The following is a 16,743-nucleotide window of genomic DNA, read 5'->3' on the forward strand; positions in this document are numbered from 1 at the left end:
AATTAATTAATTAATACTATTATTAATTTGTTCGTAAAAATTTAGTGAGTCACATGTCAATTGGTGAGTGAATTAAATGTACATTTATTTGTAAGTTCTTACATTTATGGAGTGCCTTTATCCAAGGCGCTTGACAAGGGTTTTAAATTTTGATTTGAAGCTTTCGTGATTGCAGGGATTCATATTCTTGGTTCGTTCGGTAAAGTCACCACGTAGAAGGGAGACAATAAAGTAATAAAAATCTAAAACAAGACAATTCTCACGACGTTTCGACTGCAACACAAGCAATCATCATCAGGTGTGAAAACCACAGCAAGTTGTACAATGATGAGTGCAGCTCCAGGTGATATGGTGAACAGGGATGGGGGTGTGGGAGGGAGGTTGGTGGCTACGGGAACTACCGGTGGGTACCCAGGGATGGAGGGAAGGATGGGGCCAGGTGGAGGTCTTGAGCGGAAACTCGACAGGAGGACGGCGTTCGCTGCTTCATGTGAAGTTTGTTGCAATGCAAGAGGGCGAGTAGGGAGAAGGAGCGGTCACGGGGATTGTGCACAAGGAGAGGGTGGACGGTGAGGAGCAGTGGAAGAGATTGAGAGCAGAGCCAGTGCCGGATTCTCCTCTTGAGCTAAAGTAGCTACACGTGCTACGGGCCCCGCACTTTCAAGGGCCCCGCGCTAAATGCCTTCAAGCTATCAATTCCGGTTCAGTGATTATGCACTTGCTCTTACTTTAGTACTATACTGCCTTCAACTTTTACGAGCGACTGGGTGTTTAAGGTTCGCGATTTGTCGTATGATCTGGCGGTATAGCAAATAAAAACATACAATTACTTTACCATGCAAGTAAAAAATTGATGTTTTTATATGTATGTGTTTTTTTAGGGCACATTTATAACATCATATGCTACAGGCCCCACACTAGCTTAATCCAGCACTGACCACCACTCCTATTCCTCACCTGCTATTGATGAGGTGATGCTCCAGTAGCCTGGAACTCACAGCTTCCCACACCTCGCTACCATGCTCATATGCCCCGTTGATTCCTTTGTTCAGACGAAGAACCACTCCATGTTGTTTGACAGGACTGTCTACCCCTCGTGGTAATTGGAATCAGAACCAGTCTACTGGACCTCCTGTATTCCATAGAGGTAATGTAGTTAAAACGGATGGGTTACCAGCTCCTTGCACACACTGCTCGAATTCTAGAGGAGTTGTACAACCCTAGCTGCCACTGCTATTCAATGGCCTAAAATATGGCTCTAGATTTTGGTGTTATAATTTATTTTTGTAGTTTATTAAAAATTCGGTCACAGTCCCTATGATCACTGTTACATTGCATTTATGGGTTTTATTTTGGTGATTTCGAAAAGTTGTTTTTTTGTTTTGGCCATGTTTTTGTTTATTGTATACGGAGTTAGACTGATGGCCTTAATCTTAGTTGTCTTGTGGTTGTTGTTTTTTGACTTGCATCCCACTGGGATTTTTGCACACAGCGTTGGTGTACGGTGCTATTTCAGGAATATTTTGATATTTTTTTTCCTGTATTTTCTGTTTGCACAGTCACAATCACTTTAAGATGTTTTCTTGTTCATGTTTTTTGTTTGTTGCGGTTGCACCTGATTCAAGAGCCGAATGGCTCACAGGGCTATGCCAAATAAATGAACTATGAACTACATATACAGCTTCACTTCAACCTTACCACATGCAGCCCCTACAAGTCTCTCCCGTGTAGCCTTAACAGACTGCTGGGGCAAGTGCTGTTAGCGAGCAGCACCTATGAACGCTGGGACGGCACGCGAGGGGTGGGTGGCAAGCACCACGCCCGGCCGCCTTTGTCTCCCGAGTGGTCGATGTTTACCACACACCGCACCAGCTACTCATTTGAAGATAGTCGACCGAGAGGGAGGCCCAGGACTGGTTCAGATAACCGTCGTTGGTGTTGACCATGCGCGGGAGTCGAACCCGGGTCGCCAGGTTCGTCGTGCAGTGCACTAACCGCTGCACCACCGCTCCCCACATTACACGACAGACTACAATATTTACCATATGTACTACACAGTACATGAAAACGTAGTGTGGAGTACTTCACATATTACATGCGTAGTGAGAGCGCCGACTGCTGTCCAGCAGCGGCAACTGCGGTGGACAACGCACACGCCGTTGAGCATATATGTGCCGGTAGGGCGGAGGAACTGGGGCAAGGGTCACGGAATACCTCATCTGGAAGCCCCCAGAACCCGCTAGTGGGTTTGAGAAGGGAGGCGCGGCCAGGGCGGAGTCGGGCCGCGCTGGGTAAGATAAAAGCAGCGGAGAGCGAGAGCTCCGGGCTGCCGGTTCTGGGAGTGGACTCGTCTCATCGTCACTGTCGTCTTCGCTGCCTTCGTCGCCGCCGCCTTCACTCGATAATTGCGCGGCCAGATAGATGTTGGCTGTCTTGGTCGACGCCGTCAGTGTAACGCGGTTAGGGTTCTGTCTCGGCTGGGCTGTACGACATGCGAGAAGGAAGGAGGCGAACCTGTCGAACCTTAGGAGTGTTATAATAAAGAAGGTGCCTCCTGCAGCTACCTCGTCTCCAACTTGTGCTACACTACACATGTAAAACACACACAAAGAGAATAAAGACAAGTGTTAGATGCGCACGCTGAATCACACCTATCGAAACAATCCCAAACCCGTGTCCAGAGTAAGGGGGTGGGGCCTAAAGAAGGGGCGGGTCGTAAGAAGGATAGGTGCTGTACCAAAAGAGGCAAAGTAGGATGGTGTCTAATCAGTACAGGTTGGGGCCTAAAGAGTAAGAAGGCGGGGCATAAGAGGAAAAAGGCAGCGTCTTAAGAGCCTGAAGATGTTAAACTTCAATGTTGATTTTACAAATTAAAGCAAAAAATCAAATACATGCAGCAGGCAGCATACCTTTAATGCCATAGATGCGGCCACAGGCCAACGAGTGATTATTGTGATGCTCTTGTTTGAGGCACCCACCAGCACTCGGGTGCAGATTGATGCGTGTCGCTGTGCTGTGTATGTATTATATGCATTCTGCAGGTGTGTATCGTGTATGTATTGTGCATGTGAACACGTGAGTAGAGGCTGTGAATCCCAGTGGGGCTTGCTGTGCTGGGCGAGTCTGCGTCGCCTCCCAAGCAGTGGGGAGTGTGGGGCCTCCATCCACACACTTTCCTCTTTCCCACGCACTTTCTCCTACTTGCGCCGTACGCTCTCGTCTTCTCCCCGCACACTCTGCTCTTCGCCCTGCACTCTCTCCTCCTCGCGCCGCACTCTCCCCTCCAACCGCACACGCTCCCGACCCCGTGCCTCCGCCGCGGCTCTCCGCAACATGTATGGATCGGGGATCCCGTAGGGACCTGTGGGGATGACGAGAGGATCCATTACGCGCGGTGGGTTTCAGGGAGACATCGAGAAGACAAGTGGAAGGGCAGGGCAGGGGCGTAGCCACTGTGGGAGTCATGAATATAGAAACACGGCGTGTGCGTGTCTCTGAGTAAATTCTAAAGAACACAACGCACTTAGATTTGGCTAGGGAACAACCCACACCAATTTGGGTGAAAATCCTGGTATTTTGGCGCCTGCTTGGTTCTCATTTCAGTGACGTAACAATTCCAGGTTATGCTGACAACGGAACCTTTAATTACACATAGTCCATTGTCCAGAGTAAAAATTAGTACCATTTACGATAGTTATACCAATTTATTCAAACAATTAATGAGAGTGAATTATTTGATAACCCACTCATTTAATATAGTTATCACATAACTCACGATTGGCCACTTTAATAAATGGAAACCACTAACCTCATAACACCTCAGGTGGTTGCCAACAAGTGAAACATCTGCTCGGGGTTCATGGACGAACAGTAGTGTATGGACCACAGCGACTCAACGCTGAGCTAGTTGTGTAGATTTAGTATACTGTTACACGTTAGTTGGCAATTATAACATTCAACTTAGATACTCTGTTTTATGATTTGTTAGTACTATAATCGCAACAGAATTTACATTTGCAAATAACGTGTCATTGTACCTGTAATCCAACCAATAATCACGAGGAACCAACCCAAGTAGGACACCCTAACTCCCACGGTCTGACTGGGCCTCCGGAGCAGGGTTGAACGTGCCAATAATGAAAGTGAGTGAACCGAGTTCATGTGCGCGGGGTTTCGCGCGTTGTGGCCGCGCTTTGGGACCTGAGCTCCTCCTGTGCTGCCGTACGGCCGCACCGCTGGCACCCGGGGCCGCGAAGAGGCGGCTTTGGTCCCTGGGGCCCCCGCCGGGTATAAAGGATGTGGCAGGGTCGCTGCTGACACCGCCGTCGTCTCGGTACATGTAGTTGTACCCGTAGCTCTGCTGACTCTTGACTGATCTGGCCGGCCAGTACCGACCTTTAGAGTAAAATGCGTGTGATATCCCACCACCAGCACCCGAGAGATACGGTCACCACAGAGAACCACAGGGTTCCACATTCACAACTCAATCCGACTTGCCCCAATGCTCACACATGTGCACCATGACTGACAAATATCCCTTTACATCTGTGCAGGCTGTTGGGGCGAGTGCTGATAGCGAGAACCTATTATTGTACAGCAGATATATGAAATACTAGGGGTTATTGTGGGTTTGGTGATACAAGTGTGGCATTTGCATGTAGCTCGGGGTTGGCCCAAGTAATATTTTAACCGATAGGGCCATCACAGATTTTATTCTGAGAAGATGGCTGCCATTCATATACAGTGAGGGAAAAAAGTATTTGGTCCCCTGCTGATTTTGTACATTTGCCCACTGACATAGAAATGATCAGTCTATAATTTTAATGGTAGGTTTATTTGAACAGTGAGAGACAATAACAACAAAATCCAGAAAAACGCATGTCAAAAATGTTATAAATTTATTTGCATTTTAATGAGGGAAATAAGTATTTGACCCCCTCTCCATCAGAAAGATTTCTGGCTCCCAGGTGTCTTTTATACAGGTAACGAGCTGAGATTAGTAGCACACTCTTAAAGGGAGTGCTCCTAATCTCAGCTTGTTACCTGTATAAAAGACACCTGTCCACAGAAGCAATCAATCAATCAGATTCCAAACTCTCCACCATGGCCAAAACCAAAGAGCTCTCCAAGGATGTCAGGGACAAGATTGTAGACCTAAACAAGGCTGGAATGGGCTACAAGACCATTGCCAAGCAGCTTGGTGAGAAGGTGACAACAGTTGGTGCGATTATTCGCAAATGGAAGAAACACAAAATAACTGTCAATCTCCCTCAGCCTGGGGCTCCATGCAAAATCTCACCTCGTGGAGTTGCAATGATCATGAAAACGGTGAGGAATTAGCCCAGAACTACATGGGAGGATCTTGTCAACGATATCAAGGCAGCTGGGACCATAGTCCCCAAGAAAACAATTGGTAACACACTACGCCGTGAAGGACTGAAATCCTGCAGCGCCCGCAAGGTCCACCTGCTCAAAAAAGCACATATACATGCCCGTCTGAAGTTTGCCAATGAACATCTGAATGATTCAGAGGACAACTGGGTGAAAGTGTTGTGGTCAGATGAGACCAAAATGGAGCTCTTTGGCATCAACTCAACTCGCCGTGTTTGGAGGAGGAGGAATGCTGCCTATGATTCCAAGAACACCATCCCCACCGTCAAACATGGAGGTGGAAACATTATGCTTTGGGGGTGTTTTTCTGCTAAGGGGACAGGACAATTTCACCGCATCAAAGGGACGATGGACGGGGCCATATACCGTCAAATCTTTGGTGAGAACCTCCTTCCCTCAGCCAGGCCATTGAAAATGGGTCGTGGTTGGGTATTCCAGCATGACAATGACCCAAAACACACGGCCAAGGCAACAAAGGAGTGGCTCAAGAAGAAGCACATTAAGGTCCTGGAGTGGCCTAGCCAGTCTCCAGACCTTAATCCCATAGAAAATCTGTGGAGGGAGCTGAAGGTTCGAGTTGCCAAACGTCAGCCTCGAAACCTTAATGACTTGGAGAAGATCTGCAAAGAGGAGTGGGACAAAATCCCTCCTGAGATGTGTGCAAACCTGGTGGTCAACTACAAGAAACGCCTGACCTCTGTGATTGCCAACAAGGGTTTTGCCACCAAGTACTAAGTCATGTTTTGCAGAGGGGTCAAATACTTATTTCCCTCGTTAAAATGCAAATCAATTTATAATATTTTTGACATGCGTTTTTCTGGATTTTATTGTTGTTATTCTGTCTCTCACTGTTCAAATAAACCTACCATTAAAATTATAGACTGATCATTTCTTTGTCAGTGGGCAAACGTACAAAATCAGCAGGGGATCAAATACTTTTTTCCCTCTGTACATGTTGCCCTGAAGGTACGATTAGATGATTTAAAAAAAAATCTGGCTCTCTGCTGACCAGACAGTAATGATGGTCACCTGAACAGGTGTCCGTCATCACTGTGGATCAGCCTCTGTCCACACTTCCAAAGCAAGCCCGGTGGAGCTGGCCAACTAGCCATGGTAAAAAAGTACTTGTGATATTCGGCGGTTGTACATCGAGATGGCAGCTTTCAACTCATTTGGGGATCTTTTGCAGGACAGTGGGAAGACCATTGTAACTTCTGCAAGCTGGCATTGCCACACCCAGAAGAGGAAACTTGTTTCATAAAGCCTGCTATGCGCTCATTAGATCACAGTGTGCGGCATCTACTCATGCAGTATTCCTACACCCTGTACAGCTGTAGCTTGAAAGAGGGAAATAATCTGATGTACCTAATAGACATGTACTGACAGAGCTGTAGCAGTCACCCATTCCAGTTTAGGCCCATTATCCATATTGAACTTGAAGTGTTGAACTATGTAAGGGCAATGCGAGTGGCAGATCTATTATTCTATATTCATGGTTTAACCAAGATTGTTCAATGGTTCTTCAGGCTGGGCCACAGCAATCATGGTATGTGGATTCCAGTGCATCTGTGAGACATGGTTACACTGGAAGTCAAACATCCTGATGAATTTACCACGTTTCTCAAACGGAGCTTTATTATAAAGATGGTACGTGCCATTGCTGCTTTAGCCATAGAACAGGCTGTGTGTGATTGGTGGAAAGTGAGGTCAACAAAAAGACAGGGCTTATGTGATGTTACAGGGTTCCAATTGGGGTGCGCTGCACGAGCCAAGTTGATTAAATTGACAGAGGCTGTGAGGGCGGGATTAAATGTGTATTTAAGTGAGCGCTACCCATGTAAGGGGGAAGGACGATCGACGCTCACCACGACCAATGGATTCCTGGGCAAGACCAGCTGCTACTGCAGGGCATGCGGGTCAGTGGTGTTGGATATAGAGGTCTTTTTCCAAAATTAATATAAAAAAATAATTCTGCCAATTTTTTAAATAATAAATAAATAAAACACCGCTACCTCCCACAAGCACCGAGCATCTTGAAGGTCGTCAAAGGCCATAAATGATCAGCTCCGGGGCAAAGAGGGGGTGAGAGAACAACCCCCTCCCCTCACATACAACAGGCCGCCAGGAGATGAACAATAAAAAGTAATACACCTACCAAAGAGAAAGGCGAATTCCTAAGGATGGCTTCAAAGACCCCCCGGAGGAAGGAGGTCCCAGACAATCAGACGCCACGCACAGGCGAGTTCTGGGCAATTTTCTCCTTCGTTGCTATTAATGCAACGGTTAAAGTTCAGAACTTAGCAACAAATGAGTCGACATCATAAAGAATCCACACACTCACTAAGAAAAACCAAACTACAATCTACATAGCGGGTTATTACTTCACATACATAATATTAACACTAACGTTATTCACCTTAAATTACATTACATCTTGCCGTTACATGACCTCGCAAAAACCAAGGGATATGAATTGCAACAGTCAATAAACTTAACTCTTAAACTCAGGACATCAAAAATAAAAGAAATAATAACTCATGCATAACAGCACGGATCCCTGGATACAGACAGGGGGACGAGGTTAATAAACCCTGGAAAGTGCGTCGTGATGACGGTGTTAAATCACAAATCTTGGGAAACATAAAACCAAATAATATTTGTGCAGTGTTAAACCGAGGGCCAGCCAGAGAGAAAGAGAGACTCCCGGCCGCCTTTGTCTTCCAGCAGCACGTGATAAGAATTTGCATACGCTCGAGAGAGCATCTCTTAAAAATCAAAATCAAACATCACGATGGAAAAACTACTACAACATACCTTGAGTCACATACAGAATCATAACTGCAAGTGGTACGGTACCAAACTATGATAAAATAAATGTTAACTTCAAAAGCCTCAACACACCCTTTGTGCGGTGAAAAATGTCACACCGGGAGGAAAGAGCAGGGGGGGGGGGGAGTAATTGACCGGACAGGAGGCTCGCCCCCTCCCCCCAGATTAATTAATGCAGAGAGTGAGACGGAGGGACGCACTCGGAGCAATCTGAAACATCTGTCTGTTTCCTTTTGATGGCTTTTATGGCTTGAGGAAGGCGAGGGGACCATGCCTTGATGAGACTAATATTACCTCACCTCAATAAATGACACACACATGGACACACGGACCACACCCCCCCCCCCCACAACGCAGAGCGAGATCAAAGGAATCCGGCCCTTTGTGAAAGAACATGACGGAGTGAGCATCTGTTTTTTTCCTCTCGCAAGAGATGCGCAGAGGGGAGATTTTTTTTGGATATAGACACCGACCATCGGCTCGTCAATTCAGCTCAGCAGCGACCAGCGGCAGAAGACGGCGACCATCAGCTCGGAAGAGAACAGCAAGCCAGCCCCGGGGCATGGCCTCGAGATCAACAGTGCGTGTAGTGCATCGCAGAGAAGAGGGGCGAGGTGATGCTCTGTGCTGAGTTCGGCATGGGCAGACAGAGTATCGCTGAAAGTATTCTCGGCGTCAAGCAATCCACCTCGAGAAAGGGCGGAAAGCGCCAAGCATCGACCAGGCGAGCATCGCAGAGGACCAACAGCAGCGGACGAGCGTTGTGCCGACTCGGCTCATCCAGCAGGGGAAACAGCCTGACCAGCCGCCCGTGAGCAAGGGTGTCAGCTGCCAGAGCACGAGCGCGATCGAGAAACCTTCAAGGATAGGGCATCGTGCCGACACAGCTCATCGTCCAGCGGCGGAGAGAACCTTCAGCCAACGTCCGACGCCGAGCGAGAGGGAACCAGCCGTTGTTCGTATAGCCCTCCCCCACCCTCACAAACCCACGACGCTCCCGGCGTCTAATCACACAAGAATTTACCAAAGAGACAATCCACCACACCCACGCAATATTAAGACTAATTATAAAAGTGCATTAAATATCAACTGATCGTGAAGAACATTGCTGCCCATTGAGTTACGTGGATTAGGTCATTTAGAAGCATCTTAGTCGTTCGTTTTTTAATTTTCTTTTTAATTGCATAATCTTGCCGATGAATATATTGACGTATACTTTGACTTTGGGGTATAATAATTGATTTTATCGCCTTTCGCTGGAATATCGTCGGATGAATTTTTAAGGACTTTTTGTTCCTATTTGCCATGTATGCTTGTGTTACTCTGAAGTAATCAATTGATCTGTTACCCAATTAACAACGTGACCATTGTGAGTTAAATGTATGGATCAATGAGGTTGATAATTCCAAGCATAATAATTTGCATATTATAGTGTTAAGCTTTCGTTTAGAAATTAAAATTGCTTAACACAAGTGTTTGAGTGTTTCTTTCCTGAGTTCATGCGTAATAATCTTATTTATAAGAACTGTATCCTGCGTTGAGATTTGAATTTGGAGACCTGACATAAACACTAATACATAATCAATAAATGTTAAAGCGAGAATAAGAGTATTATACCGATTGATAATACGAACCTAGACAACGAAGCCGAGTTTAATCTGGCATACTTACATCACACCTGCATAACCTCATACGATTAATTGTGTGATCCCGATTGATGATACGACCCTCGTCAGCGAGGCGGGGCCTAATTATCATAACGGCTCACATTAGCATAATCGCATGCATGTGCATAAGTTAATATGACCATCTCTCGAATTAGCATCATTTATGCGCATAATTACATAAATTAACATAATTTCGGATAATTACGCATTTCTCCAAATTTGATTTAATTTTAATATTTTCATCAAAAAAATTCAATACCCTGATATACAACACTGGCCAAGACCGCAGCTGCGTTGAGCTGTTCAAAGCACTGTTGGAATTTTCAAACAAGTCCCGAGATTGCCGCTGCGTGGATGCATTGAGAGCACTGTTGTAAATACAAACCAAAACTGAGGTTTATTTTGCGTTAAATCCGGTGAGTGCTGCACTCCCGTTGGGTCCTGGGGAATCCCTGAGGGCTGCACGTGACCTCGAGAGCGGATTTGCGTACTCTGGACTTCTCCTGTGCTGTTTCTTCACCCAAGAGTGAAACACGCTTAAGGTTTGGTGCAAACGGTCGTCGAGTTTTATTCAACGGTTTTACTTTACTTGATTCCTCTGTCGTGGTCAAATCTTGTAATCAAAATTGCGTCCACTTCCCGTTGTCCAATCAATTCCACATTTTGCCCACGTACTCAGATCCGGTGACAATGCATGCCTGTATCAAAATTGGCATCAATTAATTCACTACTTTAAAGCAATTTACATTTTGTATGGACGCCTTATTATTTACAGTGAGGGAAAAAAGTATTTGATCCCCTGCTGATTTTGTACGTTTGCCCACTGACAAAGATATGATCAGTCTATAATTTTAATGGTATATTTATTTGAACAGTGAGAGACAGAATAACAACAACAAAATCCAGAAAAAAACGCATGTCAAAAATGTTATGAATTGATTTGCATTATAATGAGGGAAATAAGTATTTGACCCCCTCTCCATCAGAAAGATTTCTGGCTCCCAGGTGTCTTTTATACAGGTAACGAGCTGAGATTAGGAGCACACTCTTAAAAGGAGTGCTCCTAATCTCAACTTGTTACCTGTATAAAAGACACCTGTCCACAGAAGCAATCAATCAATCAGATTCCAAACTCTCCACCATGGCCAAGACCAAAGAGCTCTCCATGGATGTCAGGGACAAGATTGTAGACCTACACAAGGCTGGAATGGGCTACAAGACCATTGCCAAGCAGCTTGGTGAGAAGGTGACAACAGTTGGTGCGATTATTCGCAAATGGAAGAAACACAAATGAACTGTCAATCTCCCTCGGCCTGGGGATCCATGCAAGATCTCACCTCGTGGAGTTGCAATGATCATGAGAACGGTGATGAATCAGCCCAGAACTACATGGGAGGATCTTGTCAATGATCTCAAGGCAGCTGGGACCATAGTCCCCAAGAAAACAATTGGTAACACACTACGCCGTGAAGGACTGAAATCCTGCAGCGCCCGCAAGGTCCCCCTGCTCAAGAAAGCACATATACATGCCCGTCTGAAGTTTGCCAATGAACATCTGAATGATTCAGAGGACAACTGGGTGAAAGTGTTGTGGTCAGATGAGACCAAAATGGGGCTCTTTGGCATCAACTCAACTCGCTGTGTTTGGAGGAGGAATGCTGCCTATGACCCCAAGAACACCGTCCCCACCGTCAAACATGGAGGTGGAAACATTATGCTTTGGGGGTGTTTTTCTGCTAAGGGGACAAGACAACTTCACCGCATCAAAGGGACAATGGACAGGGCCATGTACCGTCAAATCTTTGGTGAGAACCTCCTTCCCTCAGCCAGGGCATTGAAAATGGGTCGTGGATGGGTATTCCAGCATGACAATGACCCAAAACACACGGCCAAGGCAACAAAGGAGTGGCTCAAGAATAAGCACATTAAGGTCCTGGAGTGGCCTAGCCAGTCTCCAGAGCTTAATCCCATAGGAAATCTGTGGAGGGAGCTGAAGGTTCGAGTTGCCAAACGTCAGCCTCGAAACCTTAATGACTTGGAGAAGATCTGCAAAGAGGAGTGGGACAAAATCCCTCCTGAGATGTGTGCAAACCTGGTGGCCAACTACAAGAAACGTCTGATCTCTGTGATTGCCAACAAGGGTTTTGCCACCAAGTACTAAGTCATGTTTTGCAGAGGGGTCAAATACTTATTTCCCTCATTAAAATGCAAATCAATTTACAACATTTTTGACATGCGTTTTTCTGGATTTTGTTGTTGTTATTGTCTCTCATTGTTCAAATAAACCTACCATTAAAATTATAGACTGATCATTTCTTTGTCAGTGGGCAAACGTAAAAAATCAGCAGGGGATCAAATACTTTTTTTCCCTCACTGTATATATTTATGTGGGTCAAAAAACGCCGCGGTCCCTAAACTGTGGAATCGGCTCACACAAAAAGCAGGCGCCATTGATGTACTTTTCGACCGTGAGTCAAACGAAGTTGTTAGTAAAACCGTTGTATTAAAAAAAAACTTTTTTTTAAAGGAGTTTATGTATTTGAAGCTTTTGTGACTGCAGGAATCCATACTCTTTGGTTCCCATCTGTAAAGGACGTGATTCCTGACATGCAATACCCTGGTGTCTACAAACTGAGTTGTGGTTGTGGCAGCAGTTACATTGGGGAAACGAAACGACATGTCTCGGACCGCGTTCGTGAACACAAGGCAGATCTGAAACACGGTAGGGCCAATACCTCTGCCGTTGCCGATCATTGTTTTAACGCTGTGGGCTCACACGAAATTGATTTTCCCACGACAGAGGTACTCTGCAAACCAACCGGCTACCTTCAGAGATTTGTTCATGAAGCCATCCAGATATATAAACACAGACACAACTTCAACCGAGAAAATGGGTACAAACTGAGCAATCATTGGACGGACGTCATTAACCAGGTAAAGTCTTAACTGACTGTGATGTCTTCATCCTACCTGCCTATGTCAGCTGTTATTTCTGACTCTCTGTCTCTCTCTATGCCTCTCTCTTAGATCTCTCACATGCCCTTTGGATTGCACCTCTCATGTTCTCATGTCCTGTGGATTGCACTCTCATACTCACATGTTATTTGGATTGCACTCTCATACTCACATGACCTTTGGATTGCACCCTCATGGTGCTAATCTCTTATTAACACTGCTGTTGTGCGCATATGCGGGCATGATACTCTTATGCGGCGACGGAAGCTCATTCATGCTAATCTCCCTTCCTAATCCCTCCTTCCCTAAACTCCCCCATTAATACAACTGACATGCTTACGTCCGTGGATGTAATTCCTTTCCAGCTCAGACCCCGCTTGCTTGCCCATCACCACATATATAACATCTTGTTGTTGTAGCTGCTCTCTCGCTAGTTCAGCAGTTCCACTGCTGGATTATATTTTTTTACACCTGAGGACGACCACTTGTGTTGCGATAGAAACGTCGTGGTTTATATTTTTTATACCTACGTGACTTTACCGAAAGAACCAAAGAGTATAGAGTTCATGTATGTTTTGTTTCCACTATTTTGGGGGGGGGGGGGGGAGGGGCATAATAATGGATATATTTTGCATGGCAAGTGAGTGGTGACGTCACATCTGTGATGTCACCCGCATGCGGCAGCGTCACGCAGTGTGCCTGCTGACGTCACTCATCCCCACCCCCCCACCCTCCGCGTAGGCCGTGTATTAATCCAAGTCTCGGGCGAAGCCGGGTAGTAGAGCTAGTAGTTAATAAATTCCAAATCTTGTTAAGATTTATTGTATTCCGGATAGAGTTATTGTCCTTCCTGTCATCATTAAAGCACGTTTAAAATCCGCATTGGTGCCCTATAAAACATAGAGGGAATTGCATGGGAGAGGAAATGGATCCTAACTCTGCTCTCTCCCATACTAAAATTGAGCAACCCTCAGACAGATCTACGGCATCGTGAGCAGACACGACATGCAAGGATGGCTTTTGCGCAATGTGTTTGTGCAATGGGGTCTATAAAAAGCACATTTAAAACCTTAATAATACTGAATATATTAATTATATCATATTGATATAGTTATGGATGAAGACAGCATTGGAATAATACAACCTAATCAAGCTGTGCTCACAACACGGATGTCCCTAATAAAATACCCGGGCAACTTGCGAAACGGGATCATCCGTGTAACGAATCAAAAAAACTCAAACTCTTCGGATACAAGCTGTGTGCCAAATGTGATGCGAGTATTATCCGCAAACCCATAGTTAATTCATGTATCTGCTGGCTTATTAAGGTCGGTATGACACACGTCGGGGTGGTGTGGCAATCACTATACCCGGCTGCCTTTTTCTCCACAGTAGAGGAATACCTTGCACTTTCGTCTGGTTAGGGACCAGAGCGTGGACGAATGTCAAAAATGGACGAATGTCAAAACACTGTAGTATTATACTGTTATCACAAAATTAACGATGAATTGTTTACAGTATAATCACAGAAATAAATACAGTATTAATATATGAATAAACACAAATATAAGAGATGCTCACTGAACGACTTCTATTCAAAGACTGAACGAAAAAGATGGCGCGTGGCGCGAATGTGGTGGAAGGTTGGATGAAATCGGACGAAAGAGGAAAGCACGTGGACGAAATTTGAAAACGGCCAAAAGAGCGAAGCGGCGAAAGTCAAGTGTACGAAAGTCAAGGTATCGCTGTACTGATGTTTACAGATCGACCTATGGGAGGCCCATGACTGGCCAAATGGTCGCCACTGATGAAAGGGGCGATCTCTCCACTTGAGGCCCCGGAAGTTTATATCTTATGGATATTTACCATAGAAAATTCAGTGTTTTAAAAGTAATAATATAAGGCCTTTTTATAATCTTGAAATGTAGATGTTGAGAAGTTTATAGATCCAAATGTGACTGATGTTAGAGAGTCTGAACACAAACCTATGGAGTTTAGAGGCTGGGTAAAAAGCGAAGGGGAGATCTTTTGAGATCCTTATGGAGTTTCTGGTTGGATCAAATATGTATAAAGTATATATTCTATGGATCTTTCAGTAAAGCCACGTAGATACAAAAATAATAAAAATATCACGACGTTTCGATCGCAACACAAGCAATCGTCTTCAGGTGAGAGAGAAAACTGCTGAGACTTGTCTCAGCAGTTCTAGGCCTGAGATGGGTGCATCAAGGTAGGTGGGTGGAGCTAGAGATGGTCCAACCACAGAGGCTGGGTTAGTGGCCTTTGTATTGTGAGAGATTAGCTTGTAGGGCACCACCAAAGCTGTGGAGGTGGCCTTTGTATTGGGTGTAGCCCAAGGGTAAATGGGCGGAGCTAGAGATGGAATTTGCATGTAAATGTAAGATCGGAGGGCGCCCTGAGGCTGTGGAGGTGGCCATTGTATTGTGAGAGATTAGCATGTCAATGTAAGAGAACCACCGCAACGGTGGATGTGCTAGTGAGACATTCAGCCTGTCAATGCAAAGACATCCAACCTGGCAATGCAACTCAGAGTCGGAAATAACAGCTAACATCGGCAGGTAGGATAGAAACATCATAGCCAGTTATGACTTAAACTGGTTAATAACATCCTTCCAATGTTTGCTCAGTTTGTACCCATCGTCTCGGTTGAAATTGTCTGTGTTTATATATCTGGATGGCTTAATGAACGAATCTTTGTTGATTTTTCTTGGGAAAATCAATTTCGTGTGTGCCCACACAGTAAAGGTATTTGTCCTACCGTGTTTCAGATCTACCTTATGTTCACGAACACGGTCCGAGACATGTCGCTTAGTTTCCCAATGTAACTACTGCCACAGCCACAGCTTAGTTTGTAGACGCCGGAGTATTGCATGTCAGGGATCACATCCTTCACAGATGGGATCAGATCACGAATTTTACGTTCTATCTACGTGGCTTTACCGAAAGATCCATAGAAGATGTATTCCTGCAGTCACGGAAGCTTTAAGTCAAGATTTATGTATCAAGTGTTACACATTTCATCATCACAGACCTATAATTAATGTTTGCACATATGCACAGTATGACCTTTGCTTGCACGACGCAGCAACATATCAGCGTGAACAGTGTCCGAACTAGGGGTGTTCATACTTTTCTGCATTGGCAGCTGGATTGACTCACATGTCAAGAGCGCAGGAACGGATATATGATGCATTCCAAAAACATCTATACGAGAGATATTTAGAACAGGTGAGATATGAGAGGTGTACTAAGAAGAGAGATGTTGAGACGTGTAGTGGCAACATATGTACTAGGTATGCATTCAGAAGACATTATATGAAATTGGCAAAAGTAAACATACAAATAGACCAAATGAAACTTCCCACTTTAAACAGTTACTGTATTTACTGTACCGTACTTACCACTCAAATCTCGAATACTCTGCACCACGGGGTGATGCATGCACGCGCAGAATTTTCATTGTTTAAGTTGTGTGTAGTGTATAATGTACGGTGTGTAATATTTGACACTGAAATCAAGTGTAGCTACTTTTTTTTTTCACGCTACATGGTGCCGATCGCCGGACTGGGTTGCAGACTTTGGAGCGATTTGGCCGGATTGGCCCGGGACCACCGGATAATGTTGGAAGCAGCCGGATAATCGATGATCGACTGCACTCGTGTAATGGAGTAATGAAATACACGGTGCGTGGAGACGATGGAAGAAGCGTGTGCACGGCTCACTAAAGGTGTGCACGGCTCACTGAAGGCGTGCACGTCTCACTGAAGGTGTGCACGACTCACTGAAGGTGTGCACGACTCACTAAAGGTGTGCACGGCTCACTAAAGGTGTGCACGGCTCACTGAAGCGTGTGCACGACCCACTGAAGGTGTACACGACT

The 16,743-nt window shown here is 45.3% G+C and overlaps 1 protein-coding gene across 1 annotated transcript in view; it reads right to left on the minus strand.

The window, feature by feature from the left end:
• Positions 1–3,114: 3,114 nt before the first annotated feature.
• Positions 3,115–16,743, minus strand: part of LOC116945283 (collagen alpha-1(XII) chain-like) — a 325,203-nt gene continuing 311,574 nt past the window's right edge. The window contains exon 66 of the mRNA XM_032959676.2: positions 3,115–3,361. Within this exon, the coding sequence (XP_032815567.2) occupies positions 3,198–3,361 (164 nt within the window). The 3' untranslated portion in view covers positions 3,115–3,197. The remainder of the gene's footprint in view (positions 3,362–16,743) is intronic.

The sequence above is a fragment of the Petromyzon marinus genome, chromosome 23, assembly GCF_048934315.1.
Source record: "Petromyzon marinus isolate PM22_M1 ecotype Great Lakes invasive population chromosome 23, UKy_Petmar_22M1.pri1.0, whole genome shotgun sequence".
NCBI lineage: Eukaryota > Metazoa > Chordata > Hyperoartia > Petromyzontiformes > Petromyzontidae > Petromyzon > Petromyzon marinus.